The sequence below is a fragment of the Galeopterus variegatus genome, unplaced genomic scaffold (genome assembly GCF_000696425.1).
Source record: "Galeopterus variegatus unplaced genomic scaffold, G_variegatus-3.0.2 Scaffold552, whole genome shotgun sequence".
Classification (NCBI taxonomy): domain Eukaryota; kingdom Metazoa; phylum Chordata; class Mammalia; order Dermoptera; family Cynocephalidae; genus Galeopterus; species Galeopterus variegatus.
In genome coordinates, this window is record NW_007726663.1 from 539,667 (window position 1) to 558,017 (window position 18,351).

The window sequence follows — 18,351 nt, forward strand, 5'->3', positions numbered from 1 at the left end:
GTGGGATATTTGGCTTATGAAAACAACAAAAAGCCATTTAGAGCCAAATATTTTGAATGAGGTATGTTAATCAATGTGTATAACATTGTTTATGGCCATAAAGTTATGGCTTAAAATAAACATGTAAACTACTTCTGAAGTTAATTTCAAAAGAAAGGTCTACATGACACTATCAAAGGAATGAGTTTTCTGCAGGGACTAATTTGGAAAAATAATGTTTGAGTGTGCTATTTAAAAAAAAAAATCTATGACGATATTTTAAATTTGCGTCCTTACTTATCAAACTTCTTTCTCTGATCATTTTAGCACATACTCTGTCCCTCTGCCCTGCCTGTAGTAAGTTCTTGCCCACTGTCCTTGACACCCCCTCCCCCAATCCTCGCGGAGGTCACTGCTGATTCCTACGCTCCATCTTTGTTATTTCTCCCCATACTTCTAATTCCTTGTTAGCCTGCCTCTTCCCACTAATGTTTTAGTGTTTTGTAAATAACAAAATTAGGATCAGACTTCCTTGGGGGGCAACGAGACATTTACAGAGGAAAAAAAAGTCAAACTTTGATTCTTTCTAAAATGTTTGGAAAATAAAAGGCAGACATCACTTCTTTACATTATCATCACAATTCCCAGGACCATCAGACTTTTTAATAACTGTTTATGGAGATAGTCTTACTTGTACAGGTCAGCCTGACAGTCTATAAAGGGAACCTGATTGTAATCTGTGAAGAATGACTACAATAACTTTATTACATTTTAATGAGGACGGGGTTTTGCATGGCGATTGATATTCAGCTTTGTTTTATTCACATATCACTTACAGCAGAAAGCAGAATGTTTCCATTCTTAACATAATTAAAGTCATCTAGATAATTAAGAGATGCAATACAAGTATTCACCTTTAAAAATCTTTATTAAAAAGGAAAACCCATCAAGTTGTCCATCTCCACTACTTTATTGGAAATAGAAGAATAAACTGGACAACTTCTGGGAGCCTCTTTCAATCTTAAAATTTTAATTGGATTTCTCACATACGTTACATTTGTTTTTATTGCTACATATAACAAGGATCCAACATATGATATGCATCTAGGAATGTTTGTTGACTGTGGTCATAACATTTCATATAAATAAGAAGTAAGCAATTAGCAAGTTGACTAACTTACCTGAAGAATTTGAGTCACACTTAAATTCTGAAATGTACCAATAAGAGGTCTCTAGCTGGTTTCTGTGGCCTTCAACTTACATGAGGCAGCATGGCATAGTGATTAGTGGGTGTATAGACCCAAGTAAAACTGCTTGGCTTTAAATCCCAGCTCTGCTACTCATGAACTGTGTGGTTTAAGGGACAAAGTAGAGAGAAACAAGATAACCAATGACATTCTATGCCACGTTGAGAAGTTTACAATTTATGCTCTAGAAATGAACGTAGGTGGAGAAAAGACTGATCTCATTTTCACATTAGAAAATTAAAGAAGTAGTGTAGATAACGTTTTGGAGAAGTACAAAACTTTTACAACATTGTAAACTCTACTGAGAGTTAATAATGGTCTCCATTAAGGCAATGACTATTGGGGTAAAAATAAATCAGCAAAAGGGATCAATATTAGAGAAGAAGTAAAAATCCTATAAATCAGAGTAATTGCCTTGGAGGAGGAATAGTAGGAAGCCTAGGTTCGTCTCTACCTTGGACAAATGGTTGGGTGGTGACACTAATGACCCTTATATGGAATCTAAAAGGAAAAGCAAGTTTAACAGAAATAATGTGTTTAGTTTCAGAATGTGTTCCATTTGAGTTTCCTGTCAGATACTTAAATGGCTGTAACTCCTGAGAAGATGGATATATAGACGTTTTCCCAAGAACCTAATCATATAATCAATAGCTAATAATTCTTTGCCTTACTTTTTGCCACTACGGTCTCAAACTTTGCAGTTGTTCCATAGACTATACTCATCGAGTTTTCTTCATTTTATCAAAGAGTAATGATCATGCTTACAAAATTTATTACTTTTTCTCATACACCAAGGAAACTGGAAGTCAAAAATTATACTCAGAGCTAGCCAAATTAGGGCTATTCATTTATTTTAGAAAACAATTTTAGCTTAAAAAAAGAATTACCATGAAAAGACATGGGGAAACCTTAAATCCATATTGCTAAGTGAAAGAAGCCAATCTGAAAAGGTGACATCCTGGATAAGGCAAAACTACAGAGACAATAAAAAGATCAGCAGTTACTAGGCATTAGGAGGGAGGGAGGTATGAATAGGTGGTACACAGAGGCTATTTAGGGCAGTGAAACTATTCTGTATGGTACTATAATGGTGGATACAACATTATGTTTGTCAAAATCTATAGAATACACAACACAAAGAGTGAACCCTAATGTAAACTATGAACTTTAGTTAATAATAATGTATCAATATTGGCTCATTAATTGTAACAACTTTAACACAAATGCAAGTTGCCAATAATAGGGGAAACTGGGGAAGGGAGGAGGTGAGGGAGTTTATGGTAATTTTCAGTGAAATTTTTCTCTAAACCTAAAAGTTCCCTAAAAAATAATCTGTCAATAATAATTTAAAAAGAATCACACTGGTTCTCTAAACACAGTTTTTACCCTATAATGAACATATATGTTCACTATATTTACCACTCTGATATTCCTATGCATGTAACATGAAAATTGGAGTTATTACTTTGATAGGAAATGCCTGCTTAGCAATACAATAGTGTGATTTTGTACAAAATATTTTAAGGAAAATATCTGCTTTCTTGTTTGAAAAGTTTTTGACAAGATATATTTCCTCTGTCCCAGTCCATGTGGTTTCATGTCAATACAATTTGGCTTTACAATTGGCAGTTTCTCTGAACTTTGTCCATTCTGAACCCTGTAACATATAAGATGTCCTAAACATGCGACTGAAGTTTAGCTTCAGAACCTTAAGAATACATTGATTTCTATTATTGAGACCCTTATCATTCCTTTCCAAGACATATTTAAAAATATATAAGCAGTAGCACTTATCAGGCATGATAAGATAAAAAGGCATAGGGCTCTTCTTGTATATCATAGGCAGGATGTTCTAACAGAAGAGAAGAGAGTTGTTTGTAGCCTGTGAGAATAAAAAACTAAGTTTTCATCAGAAATGTGAAAGTATACCATTCGTACTGAAATTTTTGAAGAAATCCAAGAAAATCAAAACAAAAAGGCAAGAGAAAAAAAAACACCTTCTACTTTCAATCTCTATGTTTAAAAACAAACATAAAAGTGATCTGTCAAAATAGAAACTGAATTCATGATTCCAGAGTCATAAATTATCCTTAGGTTGATTCTAACTGTCTCATTCAAATTTGCCCTTCATAAGTTCAGGGTGAAAATGTCTTAAGTTTGTTTTTCATAAAGCAACCTCTAGCAATGTTAATATAAATAAGCAATGTTTTATAGTTTGCAAAGAGATAGAAAAAGACACTGCTATTATGACAACCAATTTACTGATGAGAAAACTTAGCTTAAAAGTGTTAGATGATTTCTTTGAGATCCAGCATAAAAAGCAGGCTAGCAGGGTCTTCTTCTGGATCTATATCCAGTGTTCTTTCAGATTTGCCTGCTGTCCCATGTAGAAATTGTAAACATCTTCAACAGCATGTTCTTAGAAATAAAGTATGATGGCACACATGGCATGTACCCAGAGGGAACAATACTAATGTGGGATAACAGAATCAGATTACACATGACTGAAACATCAAAATATCAAGTGTCCCCTAGTTATTGCTCATTTACTGCTGGGAATGAAGAGAGAGGAGGAGGTTAAGCACAACCCGAGGCAAAGAGGCACACCACGTCGAGGCCAGAGGCTGACAGGTAGTGTGCAGGGAAAGTGGGAGAGTTCTGAGGAGGTGGATGTTCTCTCCATGAAGACCTGCCTGCCTCTGACACCCCTCACTGGGACTGACTGAGACAGCATCTCCCTGGAATACAGCCAATCTCCAAACATGGTGCCCCAAGTTCCCTGCAGGACAAGGGCTGTAGTTTAATGGATCAGTGGCATTCAACCCACAGGTTTTGATCAATCAATTTAGTGAGTCATGACCAGCATTAATAAAAAATTTTTAAAAAACAGAACAATAGAATAGCACAGAGCGCAACAAAAGGAAAGGACTAAAATCTTAAAATATCATACTGCATTACCCATCATAAGAGCATTTATTCCTGAAACTTTTTTTTTTTTTTTAGGACTATGCATGTTGGGGGGGGGCATGTATACTGGATCACAATGTAAGATATATTTTTTTCTCTGTCAGAAAATTTTTAAAGCCATTGGCCTCCACCCTAGACGATGCTTGGACAGAAGTCAAGCGATCTGCGTTCGGCAGCCCGCCGTTGATTCCAGCTCTTTGCTTGTGTGCTCCTGCCATTCCAGGGCAGACTCTCCAGCCAGGCCTCCCGCTAACCACGTCATTAAAGTATCAGGACTAAAAAAGTGAGCAAGGACAGTACAGTCAAAGCCACTTCTTTTCATTAGTCTCGTTTAAAACCTACTGACACAGTCGTCATCATGACATTGTAATCTTTGATAATACATTTTGACATACACAAATTTAGAGCTGAAAGAAAGCTCTACATATAATTTACCTCCTACCAGCCTTTTAATCAACTCAAGACAACTGAATTTAATTCTTCCCCTGAGTTTTGTACTTGTAGATTTACAGAAAGCATTGCTTTTCATTATTTGAAAGGCTTGTATTAGAAGTCAGAGGGTCCAGTTTCCAGTGAGAATTCCTTTGTCACAGGCACTATCTGTGGTACATAGGGCAGATCATGAAACATGTCCCAGTCTGGTTCCCTCATGTGTGAAATGAATGAGTTTAATTAGATGATTTCCAATGTGCCTCTCAGGTCTACCTATTTTATTTTTTTGTATAAGTTCTTAAAACTTTTAGGTAATAAAAAGTTTTCTTGGTTCTTTTTATAAAGGATCTTGAATAATAATAGTTAAGGACATTAAAATAATTCTCTTAGGTATTAAATATTCAATCACTTTTTAAAGATTCTATCAAGTTGAAAGTAAATGTTAAGGAGGTTTTTCAAACTGAAAATTAACAAATGATCATTTACAAAATAACAAATAGCAAAAAAAAGTTCTTTAGTTACATAATTCAAGTTATAAAAATAAATATTTTTTTAAATATGAGCATAAATCATAGCTATGTGCACATTCTAATCAGACACATCTCTGTAACAACAGGTCCACCATAGAAAAAAAAATTTAAGGCAATTTAAACCCCAAGCATTCAAATAAGTAGGGTTAAAGAAACAAAACGCACCTGTCTTGATAAGAACCAACACAACTTTCCTTCATCACCAGTGAGTGATGAAACAGATCAGAGCATGGGAAGAATTAGGGACAATCGGATTTGATTCTGATAGCCTGCAGTAGTTTACAGCCTTTTTTTGGTAGCTTTGAAAAGTTATAATAAAGACTTGGTTGCCTGACTCCTGACAATTTGAGGTTAGACATAAAATATCACTTCACTGAAAGAGAAAGTAGAACAGAAAGAAAAGATGACCGTGGAGAGAGCCTGAGGAAATGCCCACAAGTATAGGCAGGTAGTTGTAGAGGAATCAGTAAAGAAAATAAAGAGAAATGAGCTACAGAATAAACAAAAATAGCATAATATTAAAGTAAAGGAATAAACTAGGTACAAGGAACAGATGACAGACTATAGTGCACAGAGGATGGTTACTGAAAAAGACTTTGGATTTCAAGAGACTAACACAATCCTATTGAGCTACACTTCAAAGTGTTAAGATGAAATGAAATTAGAATGAGTAAATAAAAACTATTATTTGAATGTAACTAATTTCAAGTGATTTTAAGTCATAATTTTTCCTTGTACCTTCCTATCTGGATAAAGTTTTTTGATTTGTTACCAGACAGAAACACTTACTGGCAAGCTGTTTCAATGTTAAGAGATATTTATCACATATTTCCATGAGATGAATTTTACTCTCAATTTAACATTATTAAAATATTTATAACATACCTGAATCATAAAAAATAACTCAAAATTTAAAAAAAAATAAAGAGAATGGGGTGGAAATAATGAGCCCCTAATTTCTGAGTCCTCCTAGAAGAGACAGCTAACACTCAAAGAGGGTTGTAGGCCCTCCACATTCCCAGCAAGCTAGCCAGGCCCATGCACTATACGGAAAGTGTCAACAGTCCTGCCTTTGCAGGAGCTATCTTACTTTAGAGAATATGAAATTAATGCTGTTGGCAGTGGGCTCTAACATGTCATTCAATTGTTTTGGTTCCTGTGGTTAAATAACTGGTATTGATTGCCTTGGTTGCTAGGGTCTTCACTTCCTGGATGTATTTTCAATGTCTGAGACACCCTTGCTTCTGTGTTCTTTCCAAAACTTCACCAATTACTCAATTATGTGTTAGTTTGCTTATTTTCTGCAAGACAACACTGATTTACCATTCCTCTTAATGTTAACATTCAGTACAAGAAATGTGACAACATGTGTGTGTATGTTTATTTTGTCTTGTTTTGTTTTACAATTCTTAGCCTTAGTGTCATTGAGTTGATTTGTTTCCTCCCTGTACATCATATGTGTTAGTTTAGTCACCCCTGCCCAATCTGGTGGGGAAGATGAAGCAGCCACTTGTTATTGGGTGTACAGGCACTTGACTTGACTTATGTCTATAATGGCACTAGTAATAATGTCATCAGCACAATAACTAAGTGCATTCCCTCTTCAACATTTTTCATTCATGTTATCTCATGTGATCCTCACTATTGCCAATAAATTAAGTATTGTTACCATTATGGTTGCTTATTATGTTGTTATTTTTATCCCTGTTTTATAAATATACATATATATAGGACTAGAGAGACTAAGTGACTTTTCCGAAGATGTTCAGCTGTTAATGGTCAGTTGAAATTTAGAACCTCTCAGGAAACTGCAGTGCTGTGATGCCAATACAGGTGGTCTGAGTCTCTGGAAGGCAGCTGGGAGGGGTCAAAGGTAAGGAGAAAGGAAAAGCAATAGCAGGCTCTAAACCTAGGTGTTTTTCCCTGTCTGATCAGGGTGTAAGGAATGCCAGCTGAACCAACTAGAAGCCATCAGAGAGAAGCCACTGAGAAGATCCATGCCTTGCTGCTCTCCATGGGCACATGTGGCACTCAGATTCAGGGAGATGGATACAGGGGAGTGGGTGGTTGTTGGCATGAGAAAAAAAGTGAAAATAGGGTTTATACAACAGTATCCCTTATGACTTAAGGCAGCATCATAATTTAATGGGAAAGAGTAGAAGAGTGTGTGTGTGTGTGTGTGTGTGTGTGTGTGTGTGTGTGTGTGTGTGTGTTTCTTGATAACAGTGAAGTTCCGTAGTAGGGAGGCAAGTAGAAGAAGATAAAAATAATGTACTGCTATGGTGCCTGCCTTTATATCCAGGAAGTACTAACATATTTTGAGCTGCTCAAAGTAGCAGCTGGCAGAAATAGAGGGTTTGGGTTTTGTTGTGGCTTTTAATGAAGCTAGGATTATACCCATGTCATTAGAAAATACAAGAGGAAAGAGTAAAAGGAAAGTCATGTTCCCTTTTAAATTCAGAGTAAGGTTAGCATATTGTAACAGCATAGCCTGGTGGTCAAGTTTATGGATTCTAACATTGGATTGCTTAGGTTTGGACTTCAGCTTTTTCTACTTACTGCTGTGTGACTTATAAAAATTGCATCACCTCTCTGTGTCTCTGGAAAATTAATTTTTTTTATCATTTATCAAATATTTCATCATTTATAAAAATAAGGATAATACTAGGACTTTGCTTCAAAGGAATTAATGCAAGTGAAGCATTTGGAGCCGTGCCTGGCACAGAGTGAATAATCAATTAATGGTACCCCTAACTATAATTTAATGTGTGTCACAAGTACTTGCAAGCCATTTTAGGTAAATAATATGTCTGAAGATGACTGACTTCTTCCATCCTCCAGAAGAAAAAAGATTCTTCTACATGATAAAGCATAATGAGAGCTAATATCTCTTAGAAAATTTTTGGACAGTGCCACTTTGAGAAGTCACTTTTCTTAACTGTGATGCTTTAATTTGTTTGCCATTTTATGTACTTTTTTGTTTCTTTTAGACAGAGTAAGGACAGATAATTGCATGATTATAAAACATTTCAATTTAAGCTATTCTGTATGCCAAATTATAATACATTAATAAAATCAACCAATTAGACACTGTAAAATATTTAAAAGGATGTCTGATTTACATTTTCCCTTTTATTTGACCACGGAGAGAAGAGTAAGACTTTTTTAGAGTTTGCTATTTTTTGTGCTTTTGCTCATTTTATTTCCGCATTTATTATCTGGACCTGTGGAGAAAATATAGGAAAATGGTCAGGGCCCCTCAGATGTTCAGAATCTTCCCAAGCATTTGATGTAAATATGCACGTGTGCCCAGGTGTTCCTTTGTTATTGTCTAATGTAATTGTGCATGTGCACCCAGGTGTCCTGGGTTATGGACTTAAATATAAAGACTTAAATATAAAGAATGAACGGCTCTGATCCACAGGACCCCCACACCCAGGATGCTGCTACTGCTGCTGGAGGCTGTTGCTTCAATCCGTTGCTGCCAATGCCCCCGGAATGCCCTGAGAGGCCACGGCCACTGCTACTGCTGCAGACTGAGCTCGTGTCATCTGCCAATGGCTCCTAGAATCTTTCTCAATTACCTAGCGTGGACCTGCGTGTGAGGGGTCTGGTGACCCAGCCTTTACAATGGGTGTGAAGGGTTTGAGCCCTAGCCCTGACAATACAGATGGAAATTTAGTATAACTAAAATAATGAAACGTTTTGGTTTTAGCATAGCTATTGCTGTAACCCGACAATTGGTGTAGTTGCGAAGCTTTATAGGAGCATATAGATAAATCTAAACTAGTATTAAGATCCCACAAATACCTGTTGTACAAGTTCAGCAGTTGTGAAATAAGTGTTGGAATGGCAATTCTGTTTTTAGTGCTACATAAACTAATTACTTGTTAAACACAACAATTTAAATAGGACATTGAAATCTCCCTGCCTTAAAGTTTTCTTGGATTCAATTTACCATTCCAAGGGAAAGAATTTATGGGATAAGCTTGCCAGAAGGACATCTGATGAGATATTTGCATGATCTGTGGCCTTCACATCATTGGTTTGAACCTTAAGTGGACAGTGACCCAAAGTTGTAAGCATGAGAGACTCACTGGGAAGCCAGTATTTAAAATATTTGGGTGGTGACTTTTCTTCCTGTGGACAGATGTTCTTCCTATCCAAAAAAAAAAAAAAACACCTATATTTTGTATCAATTGACCTCTTTGTTTGAATGAATGGTTCATATTTGTCCTAACAAAAGCAACAATTAGAGAAAAATGTCGGGCCGGCCCAGTGGCGCACTGGATAGTGCGCCGCTTAGGAGGCGGTACGGGGGCAACACTGAGGGTTGCAATCCGTTGCCGGACACGGAAAAATAAGACAAAAAAAAAAAAAAAAAAAAGAGAAAAATGTCATTCTGCTGTAGTTCTTAGCAAGAGTAGACAAGAGGAAAAGAAAATAGACTTCTGCTGACCTTAAATAGCAACACTAAATTTTCACTATACATTTCATATTTAATCTTTCTATGCAATCTTAAAGCAATGCTACACAATCCAAAAAATCAACCTATTAATCACTATTAATCATATTTCTTTTTGATTTTTGATTCAGATTTTCTAAAAAGGACTCAGTAAGAGGCTCAGACACAAACATTACAAATCTTCTCAATGATCAGATAAATAACTACAAGCAGGTTTTTCTCCTTTTTATATGACTAGAGCTATAATGAAATAAAACAACTCTAACGGGCCACAGGCAAAAATAAAATTGTAATTCATTTTAATGTTACAGGCAAAAATAAGATTGTAATTCATTTTAATGTTACCTCAATACCAAAGAATGAACAGCTAGTAAGAGAGTGAGTCTAAAATGGTAAACATGAGGGTACTTCAAAAAGTTCGTGGAAAAGTAAGATTAACAAATAATACCTATCCTTCCATGTACTTTAAGTATTATAAATTTCCTCTAAAATTTAACAGATTATTTTAATGTTCATTTAAAATAATTGTGTGTAGGGAAAACAAGAGGAAGCACCAATATTCTCCTAAAACAGAATATACCAGTTACTCTTCTATGACATGGCCTTACCTACTTTAAAAACCGTAAGATTTGAAACATCCTGGGAAGGAAGAGAAGAGGCAAAAGTTTGTATCGGAAGCGAATACTGAAGACTATGTCAGGGTAAGAGTCACAGCTGGAGTGAATTTAAGTAGCTTTGTCCTCTTGCTCTCCCAATTCTAGCACAGAAATAAAATGATGTATGCACATACTTAATCATTAAAATACTTTTCTTGCTATTGATGAGGTAAATTTCCACTTTTTATCAACTATCAATTCTCTGTGGTTCGCAGTGAAAGAAAAGGAACATTAATGTAGATTGTTTCAAAATCTTTTAAATTATTTTGGAAAGTTTAATCTTAATAATGATTTGCTTCCCCGATTATGTTTAGCGTCAGCTGATGACCAAACAGGATAGCAGGGATAAGTTGGGATGGGTTAAAAAAAGAAAGTCGTGGATAATTTCAGACAGTGAAGAGATCACCTACAGAAAATAGAGTATATATTTTATTTCAGTGAGCACTTTCATGAATGTTCCTGCATGCAAATAAATGCAGCATTTTTAAAAAAGAAAATGTAATCTACAAGTATCAGTGCTCTCTAGCCAACTCCCTCAAGCTTCTGTTTCCATGCATTTCAAGAATTTGTTTCTCACATCATAACTTCATGCAAACCGCTGACCTTCAAGTGTCCAAGTTATATTAGAAAATCATAGAATCTGAATTTATATTAAACCAGTTTCAGCTTCTTTTTAGAGAAATATGCCAGGAAGCTTATCTACATTTGAAGTATAATTATTTGTCATTGTTCTATTGATCACTTTTAAAAATTCAAAATGCTATAGCATTGCATTTAAATTAAACTCATCTGCTAGTCTCAAAAAGACAGATCAAGGAGTAAAGACTAAAAGAAGTAATTACAAGCACAAATTCAAAAATTTTTCATTCACACACAAAACATTGTGAATTGCAAAGGCAAATTGATTTTTTAAATGCTTGGGTTTCTTAAAAAATTTGTTTTGAAGGTGGATTGTAAAAGTCAATACCTCAAACTCCAGGAGTGATGGTGTTCTTAATCAAAATATATTTATACACATGACATTAAAGATTTTGTTTGAAATTACTTTTGATGTAAAATATTTGAAATAGTCTTTTCAGGAATTGAAATACAAAAATATTGAAATATATTAGTATTTATATACATAACAGTAACCATCCTACAACTTGATTTACTACATATATATGAACTACCTTTAAAAACCTATTAGCAATAGGTGTAAATGGGAAGTCAAATTAAAACATTGTAAATAACATAGCAAATATCTGTTGTATAAATTCAGCTAATCTGTTGTACAAGTTTGCTAATTTGTATCAATCACCTGAATACTACCATTCCTAATTGTATGTAAGTTTCCATCAGAACTCAAAGCTGCGTTTTTGAAAGCAAACCTAAAAATGAGAACTCTAACACCTCTGGAGGACAGTATGTTTTTTTCCTGGGCCCTATAAATCTTTTCTAAAATTTAAGGGCACATTTCCTAGGAGTAATTCTTCAAATAATCCACCTTGCCTACAGAACAAAACTTCGATAAGTAAGAACCTTTCTCATATGAAATCAGGCTACAGTGAATCAAGAAAACCTTGGAGCCCCTTAAGTCTCATTTTCACTCTTGTAGATTAATGAACTATTAAATTTCTTCAATAATATCTTCTGCAATGGCAATAAAAATTTTTATTTTAATTATCCTGAAAAATTAAAACAGACAATTGTTCAATTTCCATTTACGAAAAAGAAGAGCAAAAATTAAGTTTCTAATCTGTCTACTTGGAGTTGCATTCCACAGTTTCTTCTTTCTGTATCCCTGAAAGGCATTTATTTCAACATCGTCACTCAAGGATAAAGGGCGGAAGGGCGCGGTCAAACTTACTAGGCCTCAGGCTAACACTATAGAATTGATCAGCTGATACTTTACTTTCAATCTTCTCAATCATAATTTGTTACTATGATAGATGAAAATTTAGCCCAGCTACATTTCAACTCAAGTGTTTCTCTATACTAAAAAGAAGTGACATCTTTCCTGTTGAATAGTCTTTCTAATTTCCATTCCATTTCCGAAAATAAGAATACTAAGAATTTTGGCAACCACATAACTAGTGGAACAAAGACAATAAAGAGACCCATAAATATCCAAAGAATTCCTTTTTCTACTTCTAAGGAGAGAGATTTTTCTCTATCTTTCTTCATAACGGTATACAATTTTATCGGCTAGACAAGTGAGAAGGCTGAATATACGAAATATAATCTTCCCATTTATCAGCTATTCTGCTATTCAACCTAACGTTTTGTTCTGTTTTACCGTTATCTCTGATATGTTACAATTTCCTCACAAACCAAACGTCCAATTTAAGGATCTGTTGTTACAGCTAAGTAAGAATAATAAAATAAATTCCATAAAAACGCTAAGTTATGGAGGGCACATTAGAAACTCAACTCATTTGTAAAATAAGTAAATACTCAATTTGAGAAGACACACGTATACTTGCAAATGCTTCAAGAAGCATAATTAAATAGGTATTGGGAGGGATAGCAAAATATGCATACATATTTTATACCTGTTTATATAGAGATATATCATCAAAACATAAAGGGCCTGGGATGGATTCCTCAGTCCACTCTGTGTGCTGCCATGGCGAGTGACAGTGCTTACGTAACGGATAATTTGACAGAGGAACATCAGGTGTTAGAGACCGATGGGGTGACAGAGACAAAAAGCACTCTACAGAAACTCCCGGAATATACATGGATTAGAATCAAAAGGAACCTCAAAAGATCACTGGGTCCGTCCCCCTGTCCTTAGCGGAACTGCACATTAAGCTAATAACATGGAATTTGAAGTCAGTAGCATTAGACAAGTCCTATGATTTGGGTTGAGAGTATCCATTCTTTCTAACCCATGCCCCATCTACTGATTAACCTCTAAGGGCCCTTAAGTCCATTGCTATTGAAAATGTCAGGGGTCCAGGAGAGGAAAGGGTAGTGAGAATGGGCACGTAAGCAAAGGTAAGTGTCCTTGTGTGAGGACGTGCAATGGTTATTTATGTATGTAAGTGTATGTATGTAGTTTCCTTGAGACCTTTAAAAAAATCCTGTGACTGCAGACTTTGTAATCCTTTGAGAGGATAGCTGAAACGTTTGACATTTCAAAGCTCTGGGAAGCATTCTAGAACTGCAAAACTAGTAAAACCGTCCCCGTGAGAGGGCGGTAGGGGGCCAGCCTCGGCCCGAGTCTTCCCTCGCCATCCATCCAGGACTGGCCCTCGCTGTCAACATTCACCCTGCCGCCTGCGCTGTGGGCAGGGGCGGCGCAGGACACAGCGCACAGATCCGCAGCAGCGATCCCCTCTGAGGACACAAGGAAACGCTGATCTGTAGGGCATGGGCCACCGCCTGGGGATAACAATTGTGCTGTGCGAGGTGCGTGTGCGTTTGGCAAACTGACTTTCGGTTTTGGCTTCCCACAAAAGGAGCAGAAGGGGGAGCTGTCCTGATTCCCAGTGCCCACAGAGCCCCCTCTCCTGGCCGCTGCGCGCTGGCCACAGCTGGTGCCTAGTGTGCGCGCCCTTGTCTCAGCGTCTATTTGTGTAACTGTTCGCAAGTGACTGTCAATCTGTCTGACGGAGACGCAGCGGAAAATTGCCTTTCGCAAAAACGCCTCCGGCGTCCTTGCTATACCGCTGGCGCGTAAGACGCTGTCATTGTCACTTCATTATTTTGCTTCCTCCCGGATGATTTATTTACGATTCTACATGAGTGAGAAATGCGCGTCTACTGGAGTTGTTTTCTGACCGTGACCTTAGTTCTTTGAAGTGAGAAAGTGGTTGGGGAGGGAAGAACAACCTGGAAAGGGGTAAAATCCCTCTCCGCATTGTAAAATGAACATATAAACCAGGTCTGGTTTAGCGCCCAGGACCTGGACTCAGACTGTCAATACCGACATCCCGCTCTACCACTTATACTAGCTGTGTGCCTTGGGCAAATTGCAGATCTCTTGTGCCTCAATTACTTCATTCGTAGAATGGGAAAGCAACAGCTCCTGGCATATCGAGAAGTGAAGATTTAATGAGTGAACCTGTAAAACGTTTAGAACAGTGCCTGACACGTAATAGTTGCTATGTATCAGCTGCTATTCACGTAAGCTGCATCACCGTTCTAAATGTAACGACCATTCTGGCCACTTTCCTCACGGGAACAATCTAGATCTTGGTATGTGCCAAAGTCCCAAAGCACAGGTGAGACAGAATTCTAACCCGCCCACTCCGTGCAGTGCAGAGCAGCAGCCACCCTGACGCCCCCGCCCGTGCAGACCCGGCTTCAGGAGCCCCTCCCCAGCGGCTGTGCGCGCTACACCTGAGGCAGCGCTGGAACGTTGCCGGGAGTAACGACAAAGGGCACGCGTGAGAGCGCTGGTCCCTACCTCTCCTGGCTGAAGAGTGTGTTTGGGGGGTTTTCCTACCTGCCCCAGGTTTTTGCCCTTCTTACTGCCGCCGAAAGCCAGTCCTTGGTATATGCCCGCAGATCGATTGGAGGCCTGGGCAGGCATCTCCCCGCCCAGAGAGGACTTGATGGAGTTGAGTTTGGCCCGCGAGCTGCCGAGCTGTGAGCTCTCCACCATCAGCACCGCGGCCAGTAGGAGCAGGCAACGGGACGAATCCTTGCCCCGCATCAACGCGGCCATCTCCCAGCGAGGGGTCCCCAGGGAGGCGCGAAGCCTGGAGGGGTGCTAGTGCAAGGGGGGAGAGGATCCCAACACGAAACCCCTCACTCGGGCCGCGGAGGCTCGCAGACTCTGCTCCCTCAACCCTTCCTGGCTCGGGGTCCCAGGACCTGTGAACTCAGTCTCACGCCTCAGGCCAGGAGGGAGCGCGACCCAAGCGAGACGCGCTTCTCCACCAGGGCAGGAAGTTCTGCAGTAACTGGAAGCAATCAAAGGCTAGGCGCCTTCTCGCCGAGGAGGCGTCACCGGGGTGCGAGAAGACCCAGGCCGGCGGGTCGCACCGCTTGCGTTGCTCCTTGCCCCGCACCGCCGTGTTCCCGCTCGGATCTCCGCGGTTCAATCCTCCTCGTAACTGACTCGGGAGGTCCGCACCAGTTCCTTCTGCTTCGGCCTCAGCTGCTTTTCTCTCCTCTCTTTTCCTACCCTTTATGTCTCAACCTTTGCAGGACACAAACCCTCCTTTTGAAGGTTAGCAGGCTCTGTAAAGGGGGATCAGGAACCGCCCGCGGACTGGACCCTCGATATCTCAGGCGAGCCGAGGTCCCCCTCGCGCGCACTCCCAGTCGCCCCGAAGCGTTGTTCCCTGGTTCACACGGGACGAGCGACCGCGGCCAGCGTCGCCGCGATGCCCGGGGAGCGGACTTGCGCTCGGCGCGATCTCCCGCTCTCGCTCTGCTCTCTCCCCCCGCCCTCTTTGCTTTTTATAGCTTCCAACAGTGGGGTTTTTTTTTCCTCCGCCCCCAATTCAAGAGTGACAAAGAGTGAAAACGTTTCTCTCACCCCCACGCCCCCGCCCCCTCTTTCCTTCCCCCGCTGCTGTTCTTTCCGCAGCGTCCCCTCCTGATTCTCCCCCTCCTCACCCTCCCACTCCTCCATGCCACAACGATTGGAAAAATGGGATTCACCCCTCAGAAGAACATTGGGGCTCCTAATATCTCACAGTGAGTGGAGGGGCCTTTGGGAACAGGCGGAGGGCAAATGTAGACATAGAGAGGGGCAAGCTGCCAACAGGCGTCGTGACCGCCATCACCCTTGCTCAGGTTCTCCAACCCATCCTCAGCCCCTGACTTCACGACGAGCGCTGGAAAAGCCCTACACAAACTTTAGAGAAGCGAGCGTAATATCTAATATCGTGTTCTGGGTGCGTTCAAGTTTGGTTTTAGTCTGTGCCTCCCAGTGAGTGTGTGAGGCTGTGCCATAGAAGTGCGCCTGGGGTGCCTAATGGATCAGGATGGGCTTTTAGAATGAGGGTGAGGAGGACCAAAGAGGGAAAGAGATGAGCCTCTTCTCTCCCTCCGGAGGCGTTTGGATCTTTCCAGTCTCATCCTTCTCCACTCCTGACCTCGCCACACACATAGCATATGTCTATGTCTCTGAGGGATTGGGAGGAAGAGGGTGCCCCGGGTACGCTCCAAGGTTTGGACCTTACAGCTTGATTGGGCATCTTATACAGTGCCAGGCAACTGTCCTCTTTGCGAAGAGAAAATCCCAGACAGGAACGAACTGAATGGGGGCAGGGAGCCTCTGAGGTCCTGCTTTCCTTGGTTTCCTGCCTCCTAGCCCCTGGGAATTCCAAGGGAAGCCTTTCTTGTCATCCCGGAGACTTCCCAGGTCCGGTCCTCTTCTGCGAAGGTCGAAGGCTGCTTGGCGAGGGACTGGGACGCGCGGGTGCGCGGCACTTGGGGGCGCCAGTGTCAGCCGCTGTGCGAGGTGCGGAAGCATGGCAGGACACGAGCCGTCCCGGCAAGCGCTAGGCTTAGTGAGGTTTGGCCGTCAAGAGCCAAGGCTTCCAAAGCAGTGTAGGGGTTTTTCGAAAGTTGTTGCAAACATGTTTGCAGGCACTAACGTCCCGGAGCAGAGAAACCGAGCTACAGAGACACAACTAGGAGTTAGACGGTGAGGCTGGCAGCGAGGAGAGAATGCCCGCAGCGTGCGCTTCAGAATTTGCGGACCTGGGTTCCTCAGCTTTCACACTTGATCTTGGCACACACCAGCATGTCCAGGAGCACGAATGTTAACATGTCGCTAAGTGACAATGTTAGGGTCCCTTTATTTTCCCCCAGACTACGCTGAGACTTGAAGTGTGGATTTAGAGATGGTCTCTCTCAGACAGCTCCAGTTTTGCCTATTTCTTTCCTGACCTATTTATGAGTCTTTCTGCCCTGGAATTCTTCCATTTTCAGAAAGTTTTGTTTTGTTTTGCTTTGCTTTGCTTTTTTAACATACAAGCAAACAGGGATTAAAACTTGATAAACCCTGTGGCATGTTTTCTTATCTTTGGATTGCCTTAGGTTAGAGATTTTCACATTTTAACGGTATTTTGTTTGTTTTTTACTTTTTAAAAATATGCCTAGGAATAACACATGGATGACCCTTGAGGACATCATGCTAAGTGAATTAAGTCAGTCAAAGAAAGACAAATACTGCATGATTCCACTTATATAAGGTATCTAAAATAGTCAAATTCATAGAATCAAAGAGTGGAATGGGGGTGACCAGGGGCTGGGGGGAAGGTAGAATGGGGAGTTACTATATCAATGGGCATAAATAAGCTCTAGAGATCTTTTGTAAAACATCCTTCATATAGTCAACAATAATGTACCATACACTTAAAAACTTTTAGAAGGGTAGATATCATGTTAAATGTTCTTACCATGATATGTATATATATATATATATGTAAAGTTTTACATATATATATACACATATGTCTATATACACACATACATGTATACACATTCAAATATACATACACATACATGTGTGTGTGCACGTACACACCCAGGAATTAATTTTTAAGTTTGTAAGAATAAGGGAGGTATTATAGGCACTAGAGGAAGGCAAGGAAAATGACCCCTACTCTGTGAAAAAGTATGGGGGATTCAGAGCTTATATTTTGCCTTCATTCTGATTTGCCAATCAGGAAATATTACAGAAATGGAGAAAATTAAGTTAGGAATCTTCTGGTTTGAATATTTTTGAAGAGTATTTTAGAACAAAAGGAAAAGTCAAGATATAGCTAAATATTCATATGTAGGCAACGAATCACTCTACGTTCACTTGGAAGGGTGTAGACTTTGACCATAAGTTAAAGAACGAACTCAAATGAACCAAGAGAAAATTTAAAGATGTTTTGCCTATTTCTGTTACTTCCCTCTTTCCTTACCTCCATCCAAAATAATGTTCCACATATTGAGGCCTAACTCTTTTTACATGTACTGCTAAACAGAAAAGTCATGTCAAGATCAGTATGGTTATTCTCAAGAAACCCCTCAGCTTTGAGTACCATAATAAAAGATTATCTCAGAGGCTAATGCAACACTCCACAAGCTCCAAAAGGAAACTTTTACAAATATAGTTAAAATCAAAGTTCACATGA

General features: G+C 39.5%; 1 protein-coding gene across 1 annotated transcript in view; it reads right to left on the reverse strand.

Moving 5' to 3' along the window:
* DKK2 (dickkopf WNT signaling pathway inhibitor 2) overlaps positions 1–15,236 on the reverse strand; it is a 94,709-nt gene extending 79,473 nt beyond the window's left edge. The window contains exon 1 of the mRNA XM_008570005.1: positions 14,712–15,236. Coding sequence (XP_008568227.1) covers positions 14,712–14,933 — 222 coding nt within the window. The 5' untranslated portion in view covers positions 14,934–15,236. The remainder of the gene's footprint in view (positions 1–14,711) is intronic.
* Positions 15,237–18,351: the final 3,115 nt, after the last annotated feature.